This window comes from Mastomys coucha, unplaced genomic scaffold, assembly GCF_008632895.1.
Source record: "Mastomys coucha isolate ucsf_1 unplaced genomic scaffold, UCSF_Mcou_1 pScaffold20, whole genome shotgun sequence".
NCBI lineage: Eukaryota > Metazoa > Chordata > Mammalia > Rodentia > Muridae > Mastomys > Mastomys coucha.
The window spans coordinates 101,416,034-101,428,870 of record NW_022196903.1 but is presented as its reverse complement, the minus strand read 5'-3'; the positions used below and the strand labels follow the sequence as shown (position 1 = coordinate 101,428,870).

Below are 12,837 nucleotides of genomic sequence, written 5' to 3'. Positions count from 1 at the left end.
CAGGCTGGCCTTGAACTCAGAAATCTACCTGCCTCTGCCTCCCAAATGCTGGGATTAAAGGCGTGTGCCACCACCGCCCGGCTCAATTTGTTGATTAGTTAGTTTATTTATGTATTTACTTTGAGACAAGGTCTCACTGTGTAGCTCTGGCCATTCTGAAACTTGCTATGTGGACCTGGTTGGTCTTGAATTTATAGAGATCTACTCCCTCCGCTGCCTCCCAGGGCTGGGATTAAAAGCATGGACCATCATGCTTAGCTATTTTGTATGTTTTTAAAAGTAGATCCTACATTTATATGACTGGATCTAAAATAAAAAAATGGTGTAGAGTAGAAAAATGATTACTCATTTACACTCTTCACCCCCATGCAAAGACAAGGGAATCTTAAACTCTATGGTCCTGCAGTCACCTTTACTTAATCTCCTCCTCTCACACACTGGGTAACATCACATCCTCTGTGTGCACCCTGCCTTCCTTCAATCATTCTGTCTTGGTGAGACTGCCCCATGCCATCTTATCAAAGGTTTCCTCTTTTCCTTCTTATGTCTGCTTTGCTTTCTATTTCTGCATGACCTACTATTTGCTTCAGCAATCCACTCCTGATGCTTTAGTTTGTTTCCTATCTTTCTCTGAGACAGATCTGTGGTGCTGTGTTGGATTCAGAATATGGATATTTTCAGTATTCTGGGACCTAAATACCTGAGAAGTGAATGGCTGGGAGGAATAAGTGGGTGTCAGGAATGGGGGAGAGCTTAATGGGTGAAACTAGAGGCATGGAGACCATGAGTAAGGGTACCTGAGAGTGGAGAAGAGGGAGACCCAAGGAAGAGATGGATGTAGGAGAGCCGGTGAGGCTAGGAGACCTATGGATGCTGGGATTTGGGGGTAGAGTGAGCCAAGGTCTATTCTTGGAACAGTACTGATACATTGGACAAATATATATGATACAAATCAGCTGAAAATAATTTAATGGTTAAGACCACTTGCTGTTGCAGAGGACCGAGGTTCAATTCCAGGTAGCCACATGGCCTCTAATGATCTAGTTCCAGAGGATCTGATATCCTCTTCTGGCCTTGGCACTGCATGCTTGTGTTGTGGTGCATAAACATACATGCAGGTAAAACACTATTTAAAAAAACAGTACCATTGTGACTGGAAAATACATTCACATGATTGAAGTAACCTCTGGCAAAGTGACTCTGTAGAAACAAGACAGGGCAAGTAGTCCTTGGATTCTCAACTTCTGTTTCTGTCTGTTCTAACTTTTCTATGCTTATTGCAACCCCCCTCCTCCAGCTAATTACCTCTTTGATTTTATTTTCTTTTTCTTTGGTTGGAATTCATGTTTCTAGGTTAGAGGCTTGACAGTCCATAAAAATCTGAGAAGCTTATAAACTGACTTTTTTTCTCATGATTTTCAAGCTATACTTTGTGTCTATAGCATTCTGACAGTATAGTTGAAACCTATTTTTAATAAAGACATAATTCATATATCATAAAATTTACCCTTTTGAATTTTATTGAGGTACATAACTCAGTGCTTTTAGTTTTTAGTGAAATCAGAACTATTATTGGTATCTTATTCCAGAATATTTCAGTGTCTCTGGAAGATACACCATATCTATTAAGCAGCGATTTCCCATTCCTGATACCTCATAGCCTCTGGCTACTACAGACCTACTTTCTTTTTCATTAATTTTTTAGTTATTTGCTTTACATCCCAATCGAAGCCCCCTCCTTTCCAAGTCCTGCTCTCACGTACTCCTCCTCCCAACCCCTCCCCTTCTCCTCTGAGAAGGGGCAGGCCCCTCTGGATACCCACCCTGGCATATCAAGTCACTGCAGGACTAGATACATCTCCCACTGAGGCCAGACAAGACAACCCAGTTAGGGGAACAGGCAACAGAGTCAGGGATAACCCCTGTTCCAGTTGTTGGAGGACCTGCATGAAGACCTGCACATGTGCTACATATGTATTAGGGGAGCTAGGTCCAGCCTGTATTCGCTCTGTAGTTGGTGATTCAGTTTCTGATAGCCCCCAAGAGTCCAAGTTAGTTGACCTTGTTGCAGAACTACTTTTTGAGTCCTTGCATTGTCCTGTTTTGAGTATTTTATTATTTTAAAAATTTCATGTATGTGTGTTGTGCAAGTCTGTGTATTCATGTTTGCATCTGTGTGAATGCATGTTCACATTGTATGTAGCTCAGAAGACGATGTTGGCCATCATCCTCAGTTGCTCTACCTTGTTCATTGGTGCAGAGGATCTTAGTCAAAGCCAGGGTCTCTGGTATGTCTAGTCTTAGTAGCAGGCATTCTCTGAGGATGGCCCCCCTCTCTCCACCTTCTGAGCCTGGAATAGCAGATGGGCTGCCTTGCTCACCACTGCCTGTAACTCCAGCTCCAGGGCATCCAGCATCCTTGGTCCTCACAGTGTCACACACATGAGCATACATGCATAGGAACCGTGACACAGGTACTCACACATACATTAAAAAAAAAGATACAAATCTTTAAAAAGGAAAGAGTACAGTTTCCCCTTACCACCATAGTTCACTATTGCAGTTTTTCCAGAACTGTGTCTTTTGCATGCCCAAATCTGTTGTGAGGTTCAACTAGAAAGATCACCTCCCAAAAGAACTTTTCCTTTTTTTCTGTGACTTGTGATTCACTTTCACTGACATGTGGAGTGAATTTGCAAACATGCGTGTGTGTGTGTGTGTGTGTGTGTGTGTGTGTGTGTGTGTGTGTGTGTTGTAGTTTGTATGTGTGGGTGTACTTATAAATAAATACATAAGTGGAGGCCAGAGGTTGACATTAGGTGTCTTCTTCAATTGCTTCTCCATTTTATTATTTTATGTTTGAGGAGCATCTATCACTGAACCTCAGGATCATTGATTCAGTCAGACGTGCTGGCCATTGAGCTCTTGGAATCCTCCTGTCTCTGACCCTGCATCTCCACCACTACTCAGGTTACAGATCTGAGCCACCATACCTCTCTTTTATGCGTCAGCTAAGGAGCCACACTCAGGTCCCTATGTTTGTGGAGCAAGCACTTTACCGTTGAACCTTCTCCCACGACCTTGATCTGATTAGTTTTTCAGAGGATTCTGTGGTGGGGGTTTTTAGCAGTGGGTGCTTGATAGGTGCTGAGAGCTTTGCGACCTACACAGATACACTGTGCTTTTGATGCATGATGCCCCGTGTTTCCCCTTTCACTGCAGATGGTCCCCATCCCTGCTGGAGTATTTACAATGGGCACTGATGATCCTCAGATCAAGCAGGATGGAGAAGCCCCTGCCAGGAGAGTCACTGTTGATGCCTTTTACATGGATGCCTATGAAGTCAGCAATGCTGATTTTGAGAAGTTTGTGAATTCAACTGGCTATTTGACAGAGGTAATGGGCTTGCGGATGGGAGACCTGGCTATGTTCCAGAACACTCAGGAAGGGTTTAATAGCTACAAACACTGAACACTTACGTTATGGCCAGTACTGTGATGAACACTTCCTTCCTTTCTTTCATCTAATTCCTCCCAGCAACTCCATGATGTAGCAAGCTGAGAGTCAGCACTGATCCGACCTAGCCTTATACCGTTCAGAGATTGTAAGCAGTGTGGCCCACAGCCATGTTCGTAACCCCTGTGGTACTGTGGTAGTGTTTTAACCCACCCGAGAGGGCTGCTGCTCACTAGGCTTTCTGAGGAACACAAATGGAGGGTAATTCTTCTCAGTGCATCTCGGACTGCCTGTCCCACAAGCATTACCCATTTCATAAATGGTCAAGTGCCCCAGTGCAGCTTCTCGTTGTTGTGGCTTTATTCTAGTGTGTTGGTGACTCAGCAGACTTTTCCAGGGGTCACTGAATCGGTGCAAGGGGGTTGATTTTTCTAGTTTATGATTGTTTCTGTGAGAATCTCAAATGTTCTTGGTTCCTAAATCCTGTCCCCTTTTGTCTTTAAAACCTTTACCCTTTTATTCAGTTTGTGGAGACCCAACTTAAAAAAATTGGCTCCTTAACAACCCCCCTTTTATATTTAAAAAATTCGTTTGGGAGTGAATGCCAAAGGCAAACCAGTATTTGGGTTCAGTTCTGCACTGCCTCATTTCTTTGGAATTTCCTAAAATATACCAAGTGGTTATAAATCTTAGTTGTAGATATTTGTAGTAAGCTAAAGTCTCTATTCTTTCTATTTCATATTCTTAGCTCAATTCATAATCTAAGTTAAAGAGAGAGGGAGTAAGGGGGAGGAAGGAGAGAGAGGCAGAGACGGAGAGACAGAGGGAGAGAGAGAGGTAGAGACAGAGGGAAAGGGAGAAGGATAGGGAGAGGGAGAGGGAGAGGGAGAATAGGTGACCATAGATGCTGGGCCAGGTGTTGGATCTTCTTGAGTTAGAGGTCCTGGTCGTTGCACACTGCTGGACTTCCATTTTATTTTGTGAAAGAGTTTCTGTTTGAACCTGGAGAATGCACTTGAGGCTAGACTGACAGACCAGTGAGCCAGAATCTACCTGGTTCTGCCTCCCAAGCCTCTAGCACTGGGATCAAAGATGTGTGTAGCCATACTTGGCTCTTATTTGGTCAATAAAGATGTGGATAGTTTGTGCTTTAACCACTGAACCATGTCTCCAGCCCTAGAGGAGTTCTAAGAAAGAAAGGCTTTACAGAGCTGAGTTCTTCTGGAAGTCTAGCCAGCAGGTGAGAGTGGGAAGTATCTGAGAATGAGGATGGGAAACACTATATCCATAAAAAAGGGTAGAGGCCATTCCCATGAAATGCTGACAATAGTAGACTCTGGTTTAGCCCTAGACCAGGCATGTGGTAGGTGTTGTATATGTGTTCGTTGAGTGACTTGAGTGGCTTGGGTTGCTAGCCACCATGGTATCACCAGGAACACATGGATACTATCAGAAGTGAAGAAAACTTATCTCTAGTCAGTAAAACAGTCTGGAGGCTCTTGTGAGGCCTGATGTATAGGGATCAGGACTCAATTAACTTTATCTGGTGAGGATAGGTTTAGAAGGGATTTTCCAAGTACTGATCTTGGTTGAAGTGCAGAGACTGGAGGAGCTCTGCATTTCTCTCAAGCTTGTTGTATTAGAACTACTACATTTAACAGAGGCAGTTTGCTCTGGCTTCCTTCCAGCTCCATAATTAGAGTTTCTGGGGTTGGTGAGCAGCAATCTGAGTCTTAACAAGCTGCTGTGTGAGCTCAACTGGACAGCCTGGGGAGCCGCTGGCCCAGTGTAAGAAATTCACACAGGCCTGTGCAGAGCTCTGGGGAGCCCAGGAAGGCAGCCCTTATGTGACATGGATTTGGAAGAACAGTGGACTATGTAGGAGGAAAACTAGAACAGTAGAGTCACAGGAACTAAAGGACAAGGGATCCCACTTTCAGAGCAGATATAAATCAGTGTTTGTGATACCACTGCTAAAAACTGTTTAAGATACAGATTTCCACCTGATGCTTAGGTTGGTCCCTAGACAACTGTAAACACACAGTTTCAGAGCCCCAGCAAGCAGTGCCTTTTAATTCTTTTAGGCAGATCCCAGGAGCAGGGCAGAGAACAAACAGCTTGCTTGTATAATATCACATATGCTAAATAATGTCATTTCTCAGAGTTATTTACGATATTGGGAGAAGTATGTTTCCTTCTATGGGGTGTTCTTAGAATCTGATCTCGTGCAGCCTTTAGTCTTATCAGCTAATCGTTCTCACGTGAAAACAGTCTCATGAGAGACACGGACCTGCTTTAAGAGCAACTTAGATACCTGAAAGTCATTTTGGGAACTCATAGGGAAAACTTGAGTTCCCTTGGATAGGAAGAATCACCATAGTAGCATTGTGAAGAAAATGGCACCCTGGATGCCTGTGACTCTGACCTTTTCTGGCTTTTTCTTTTTTAATCTCTGTGTAGGCTGAGAAGTTTGGAGACTCTTTCGTCTTTGAAGGCATGTTGAGCGAGCAAGTAAAAACGCATATCCACCAGGCAGTAAGTAATATTTAAACAGGCTCACGTTTCTCTGTGGCTCATCAGAAACATAATTACTACGTTCCTCTCCCTACTGGTGTCTAGCCATTCACCCACTGAAGATTTTTCTCTTGAGTCACAGGTCCATGGGCCAGGGTACTTTGTCTGGCTGACAATGTACTGGCCCAAGAAGATGTTTAGTTTCTGCTTGGGCCTTAGAGTGACACTGTACTTCAGAGCAGAATTCAGCACTGTACTTTACCTGCAGCCATTTTTACAATGGAGGATAAATGAGAGCTACAGACTTCTGCTTTCAAAGTCTTGATCTTGGCAGGGGCTGGTGTGGAGCTAGAGTTTCATAAGTATTCATGAGTCTCTCTGTGCAAACTCAAGTCTGTGGAAGGAATACCTTTGCTGTGAATATTCATAACAAATGGGGGCTGGGAACCAGTCCTTAGAGGAAGGGGCTTGCCATCTTATACAGAGAGAGTACAAGGGTGTGAATTAAGTCTGTTTTTCTCAGACATGGAGCTATTGACTAGGCTCTGTAAGTACTGTGTGTCAGAAAGAACTTGGGATTCTTTGGTCAGGCAGTTTAGCAGGTCTGTAAATAATATTTGTGTATATGTCTCATAGATATGTAAAAACAAGAGAAAATGAGGTTAGCTGGGACATTGAGAATTCTCACAGCATAGTGGGCAGAGCCTGAAGAGCAGGAGACAGAGAGTGGACCTGGGGGGGGGGGGCTGCTGACTCAAAGAAGACAGATGAGGGTGGAGATAAAGAAATCTCACCTTAACCTTCCTCTTTTATACAAGTTACCTTTAAATAATTTATGCCTCGGGACTGGAGAGATAGCTCAGTGGTTAAGAGCACTGGTTGCTCTTGCAGAGGACTTGTGTTTATATGGACATGGGGGCTTACAACCATCTATTAACGTTAGTTCTGGGGGATCTGATGCCCTCTTCTGGCCCCCACAGGCACTGCATGCTTGTGGTGCACAGAGATACAGGCAGGCAACCCCCCCCCCCAAACACACACACAAAATAATAAAATAACAAAGTCCTGCCTGAGCTTCATCCTGAAGTGTTGGTTTTATTGTATACTTTCCTGGGAGTAGCAGCATCAGGAAATGAACCCCTTTTGGCTCATGCTTTCTCTTTGTGTTCCAACTATTATAGCCCAACTTGGGGAAGGGGGAGGTGGAGTAATTACAACTTGGTTTCAAATGATATTCTGGTGAGTCAGGCCAGTTTCCTTGCTTGTTTTAGTAAATGTTTAAAAGGTATGATTGAACCCCGTTTGGATTCCAGTTTTCTCATTGCCAGTTAATATTGTCTCTTATATAATTTGATACCCCTACCTCTACTGTTTCTTATAAGCATCTGAGTTCAGCTTAGAGTTGTGGTGATGACCCAGCGAGCATCGAGAGGGATGGCTCCTGATTTAAGATATGGGGTTCAAATGAGGAAGCCCATATGCGCCTGTTTACATAATTTGGCTTTCCAATGGAAGCCGTCATTGTCTCTTAGGAACCACTGATGTAGCAGGCGTGAAGGCAGACGTGGAGCATTGGTAGGTTCCAAAGGTGTCTGGAGTCCTAGTGAAGTGAGTGTGTACTGTAGCTAGGATGAGGACAAGTGCCTCTCACCAGGCCGCAGGGTTGGTCTCATGCTTAAATGCTTATAATGGAAAAGCAAACCTTTTAAGGTTGTTTTGAAAAGGTTGACTAAGTAAAGAAGTGTGTTGATGGTCTGGGAGGGCTTTCTGGCTGGCATTTCCCTGTTGGCCTGACTTACCTCTGCTCACTAGCACCTTTGTGACTTCACATTTCTATAAGATTGGGTGTGAGATGTCCATGAGGTGAAGTTAGGTTGCCTTTAAGAATGGATGAGACAGTGGGCGATCACCAGGAGTGACAGTACCCCTCCCCTTTCATGGATCTTCAGGCCTTAAGTCAAAAGAAAGGCTCGTTTGAGTTCTGCCATGTCCCTAACGTTTCACAGTATTTTGTTTTGAACATAGAAAGAGGTGTAGGAACCTTCCTGAAGCTGTAGTAGCCAATAAAGATAATGTAGTAATTTTGTTTATTTTTATGTGATTATTTTCAGGGTTATATTCTGTTTATACTGGTTCACACTAGTAATATGAATTGTCCTTCTTTGTGTGTTTAATAAACACAATACAGAAAGTCACCTGATTTAAATGTGTTACTTTGGAGATTATGCTGAGGTGGAGTACACTTGTCCCTGTAACCTAGATCTGGAACTCGATTTGCTGCCTGCCTCAGCAGCCCTTTCCCACCCAAGTGGGTTCTTTCTTATGTTTTATTATAGTATTGTCACCTAGGGCTGTACCTTAAGTGGAATCATGCCTTCAAAGAGAATTTTGTTGAAGGCACTGCTAATATGCTTCCCATCGTACCCCCCATTTATCTTCTCATTAATTTTACCCTCCAAAGAGCACAGAGCCTGCTTGTAGACTTTCTCAGTCTGGAGTTTGCTGATTGACAGCTTCAATACAGTTCACCTGTTGCCTCTGGTCTGCGTTTCCTGCAGTTGGTAGCTGTGTTCTAAAGTGTGATCACATTTACAGTGTATCTGTGTCATGAATATCACAGTGATGTCCTCCTCTAGCACAGTGGTTCTCAACCTGTGGGTCTCGATCCCACAGCGCAGCATATCAGATATACTGCGTATCAGATATTTACATTATGATGCAAAGCAGTAGCAACATTACAGTTATAAAGTAGCAACTGAATAATCTTATGATATGAGGAAGTGTGTTAAAGGTCTCAGTTTTAGGAAGATTGAGAGCCCCTGCCCTAGCAGGAAGCAGCTAATGTCTATCTCTTCATCTTTTTTTTGTCATATCAGCTGATGCTATGCTCAGTGGCTATGGCTGTGAATTTACTGGGATTGTAGATGATGGGAGCCTAGATGTTTTTAGTTTATTGATGGGGATACTTTCATAAAGTGATAGTTTTATGTACTGTTTTCTTAACCGTTGCTACAGTAGCTGGGCAGTGGTGGCGCACTCCGTTAATCCCAGCACTTGGGAGTCAGAGGCAGGCAGATTTTTGAGTTCAAGGCCAGCCTGGTCTACAGAGTGAGTTCCAGAACAGCCAGGGCTATACAGAGAAACCCTGTCTCACAAAACTAAAAAAAAAAAAAAAAAAAAAAAAAAAAAAAAAAAGAATTAGTGACTAGAGAAATGGCTAAGTGCTTAAGAACACTGGCTGCTCTTCCAGAGGACCCAGGTCTCAGTTCCTATGTGTGTGCTGACAACCATCCTAAGTCCAGTCCAAGGGGATCTGATACTCTCTTCTGACCTCCGTTGAGCATGTGCACAGACATATATGGAGGCAACATACCCATACACATAAAATTAAACATAGAAAGAAGTGAATTGGTTGCTGATAGATCTACTTCTCATATACCACCAGGTAGGTGTGTAATTGAATGGGCGCTCCTTTGTGTGTGTGTGTGTGAGAGAGAGAGAGAGAGAGAGAAAGAGAGAGAGAGAGAAAGAGAGACAGAGACAGAGACAGAGAGACAGAGCGACAGAGAGAGACACTGGGACAGAGCTGAGGGCCTCATGAATGCTAGGTAAGCATTCTGCCAATGATCTATATCACCAAGTCATGAACTTGAAAAGGCTTCCTGTGTTCAGAAGTATCGAAGTGTGGCCTTCAGAAAAGATCATGATTCCAAGAAATTCATAACATGTTTAAATTCATGAATTTCTTTATTTCATTTTATTAAAACAAAGCATTCTATTTTATTTATTTTATTTTACTGATTTTTTTCCTTTAAAGGTATGTGTTTTCATGCTTACCCTATGTAAATTAAGTTTTTCAGTGTCTTTCTTACTTTTTATAAGATTCAACTATACATGGTGTTCTATCCTACCATATTCAGCGTTGTAATTTTCTAGCTCCTGTTGCCCTGGTATAGGAATAAGAAGAAAGAGAAAGTACTTTTTATTTTACTTAGAAATTTTATTTTTTATTTGGACATATTAGCACACATTTGTGATCTCTGCAATTAGGAAATTGAGGCAGGAGCATTAGATCAGTGCTAATTTTGGCTACATAATAAATTCAAGACTATCCTTTGTTGCATAAAGCCCTACCTTAAACAGAAAAGTAAACAGAAAGCAACCCCAAACCAAGTTTCCTTTAAAGATAGTAATGTTTCCTAGGGAGTTGAATGGCAGGGTGTGTCCTCAACTGAGTTTCCTGTGGTCATGTTATCTTGTTTACCTCGTTCAGTTCACAGCTAGAAATGGCAGGTGATACAGCCTCCATCCCTTCATCTGATTTCACAGTTTTATGTATATTCATTTGTGCATATATGTATTTAGTTCTATATAACTTTGATGCAGTCATAGATATATGTAACCTACTGTATTTTCAAAAAAATCTTTAAGAGTTCATGGATTTAAACATGCTATGGATGTCATTCACTTGGAGTCATGATCTTTTTTTGAAAGCCACACATTGCTATTTTTGAGCACAGACTGATGCCTTTTCAAGTTCGTGTAGGTCCTGTTATGTCCTCTCCTCCTGCTTTAAACAGTTGCACTGAGATGTAGTTTATGTATTACACAAGTCACCTTTTTAAGTGTACGATTCAGTGTTGGTTTGGTATGTTCTTAGAGTTGTGCAACCATCCCTTCAGGCTAATTTTAAGTTGTCATGAGCCCATAAGGGAACTTTGTTCTTATTTCTAAGTCACTCCTCACCCTTGTTCTGGGTCCTTTTTAACTGAGCCTAGGAGTCCTTTGTGGCTTCTTTGTTTTTCTAATGTTAGAATCTGCCCGACTGCAGGCTAGTGTTATCTTTTGCTGTAAGAAGCCTTGGCTTTGGGGTGGCGAGATGGCTCAGCGGGTAAGAGCACTGACTGCTCTTCCAAACGTCCTGAGTTCGGATGCCAGCAACCACATGGTGGCTCACAACCATCCGTGATGAGATCTGACGCCCTCTCCTGGTGCGTTTGAAGACAGCTATAGTGAATTACGCAGGAGCGAGCAGGGGCAGGAGCAAGTGGGGCCAGCTGAGGCCTGAGTTCAATTCCCAGCAGCCACACACATGATAGCTCACGGCCATCTGTACAGCTATAGTGTACTCATACACATAAAATAAATAAAATAAATCTTAAAAAAAAAAGGAGCCTTGGCTTCTGCATTTGTTTCTTTTTTGTGGCTGTGATAGAATGTTCAAACAAAAAGCAAGTGTGTGTGTTTGGGGGATGAGGGAAGACTTTATTTTGTCCTAAAGTTTCAGAGGAAAGAGTCTGTTATGGCATGGCAACAGGAGCAGGAAACTGGCTTATCACACTGCATCCTCACTCAGGAAGCAGAGAGAAAGTAAGTGGGACCAGGGTAAAAACCTCCAAGTCTGCCCTCTGATGCACTTGTTCCAGCAAGCCTCCACCTTGTAAGGATTCAGTAGCTAGGGACCACGTGCTCAGACACATGAGGCAGGAAGAACGCTCTCCGTTCAAATCCCAACTGCACCTTGATGCAGGACAGTCTCTGCAGGACATGTTAATGCCCTGCAGTGCCTCTTCTGTGGGCAGAGCTTAGAGAAGATGTACCAGTTTCAAGGTGAGACTTCCAGTTTTGTAGGTTTAACTTAGCCTGTTCTCTATTCCATCCCTTCCTTTATTTCTACTCCAATAATCCCATTTCTTAGGACAGGCAGAGGTGGACAGCCTGCAGCTACTCAGGATGCCATCCAATATCACACACATCAGTGCCAACATCAATAATGAGAGAGAATAGATTAAAGAAAACTCACATAAAAATCTCACATTTTCACTGTGGTTTCTTTTCCCCAAGCTCTAAAATAGTCAGACTACAACTATTACTAGTACTTATTATGACTATTTATTTATTTATTTATTTATTTATTTATTTACATTTCAAATGTTATCCCCTTACCCGGTTTCCCTCCTCCCGGAAACCCCTATCCCATCCTCCCTCCCCCTGCTTCTATGAAGGTGTTCCTCCACTCACCCACCCACTCCTGCCTCCCCGCCCTCAATTCCCTTACACTGGGTCATCTGTTAAGACTTCATAGGACCAAGGACCTCTCCTCCCGTTGATGCTTGACAAGGCCATCCTCTGCTACATACGCAGCTGGAGCCATGTGTACTCCTTGGTTGGTGGCTTAGTCTCTGGGAGCTCTGGGAAGTCTGGTTGGTTGATGTTGTTGTTCTTCTTTATGGGGTTGCAAACCCCTTCAGCTCCTTCAGGCCTTTCTCTAGCTCCTCCATTGGGGATCCCACACTCAGTGCATCCAACTCTGTATTTGTCAGGCTCTGGCAGGGCCCCTCAGCAGACAGCTATATCAGGCTCTTTTCAGCAAGCATTTCTTTCTTTTTAAAGATTTATTTATTATTATATATAAGTACACTATAGCTGTCTTCAGACACTCCAGAAGAGGGCATCAGATCTCATTATGGATGGTTGCGAGCCACCATGTGGTTGCTGGGATTTGAACTCAGGACCTCTGGGAGAGCAGTCGGTGCTCTTAACCACTGAGCCATCTCTCCAGCTCCCTCAGCAAGCGTTTCTTAGCAACCAGAGTTTGGTGACTGTATCTGGGATGAATCCCAGGGCTCACTGCATAGAGGGAGTTCTGCTTTTTAACTCCTTAGATTGAGTTCTAAAAGTAAGTTTGTGTTCAGTATCTTCCTGCTGATGAGGTTCAGTCTCTGCTGGGTTCTCCAGGAAGCGGCCATAGGGATATGACTCATCATTTCTGCCTATTGGAACTCACTTTTTAACTTTCAGGTCAGTTTTGCTGGAGAGGAAATATTTGATTCACATTTGTTTTTCTTTTCTTTTTTTTTTTTTTTT

The 12,837-nt window shown here is 43.0% G+C and overlaps 1 protein-coding gene across 1 annotated transcript in view; it reads left to right on the top strand.

The window, feature by feature from the left end:
• Positions 1-12,837, top strand: part of Sumf1 (sulfatase modifying factor 1) — an 82,341-nt gene that overhangs the window by 5,718 nt on the left and 63,786 nt on the right. The window contains exons 2-3 of the mRNA XM_031382801.1: positions 3,223-3,396; positions 5,917-5,991. Of these exons, the coding sequence (XP_031238661.1) occupies positions 3,223-3,396; positions 5,917-5,991 (249 nt within the window). The remainder of the gene's footprint in view (positions 1-3,222; positions 3,397-5,916; positions 5,992-12,837) is intronic.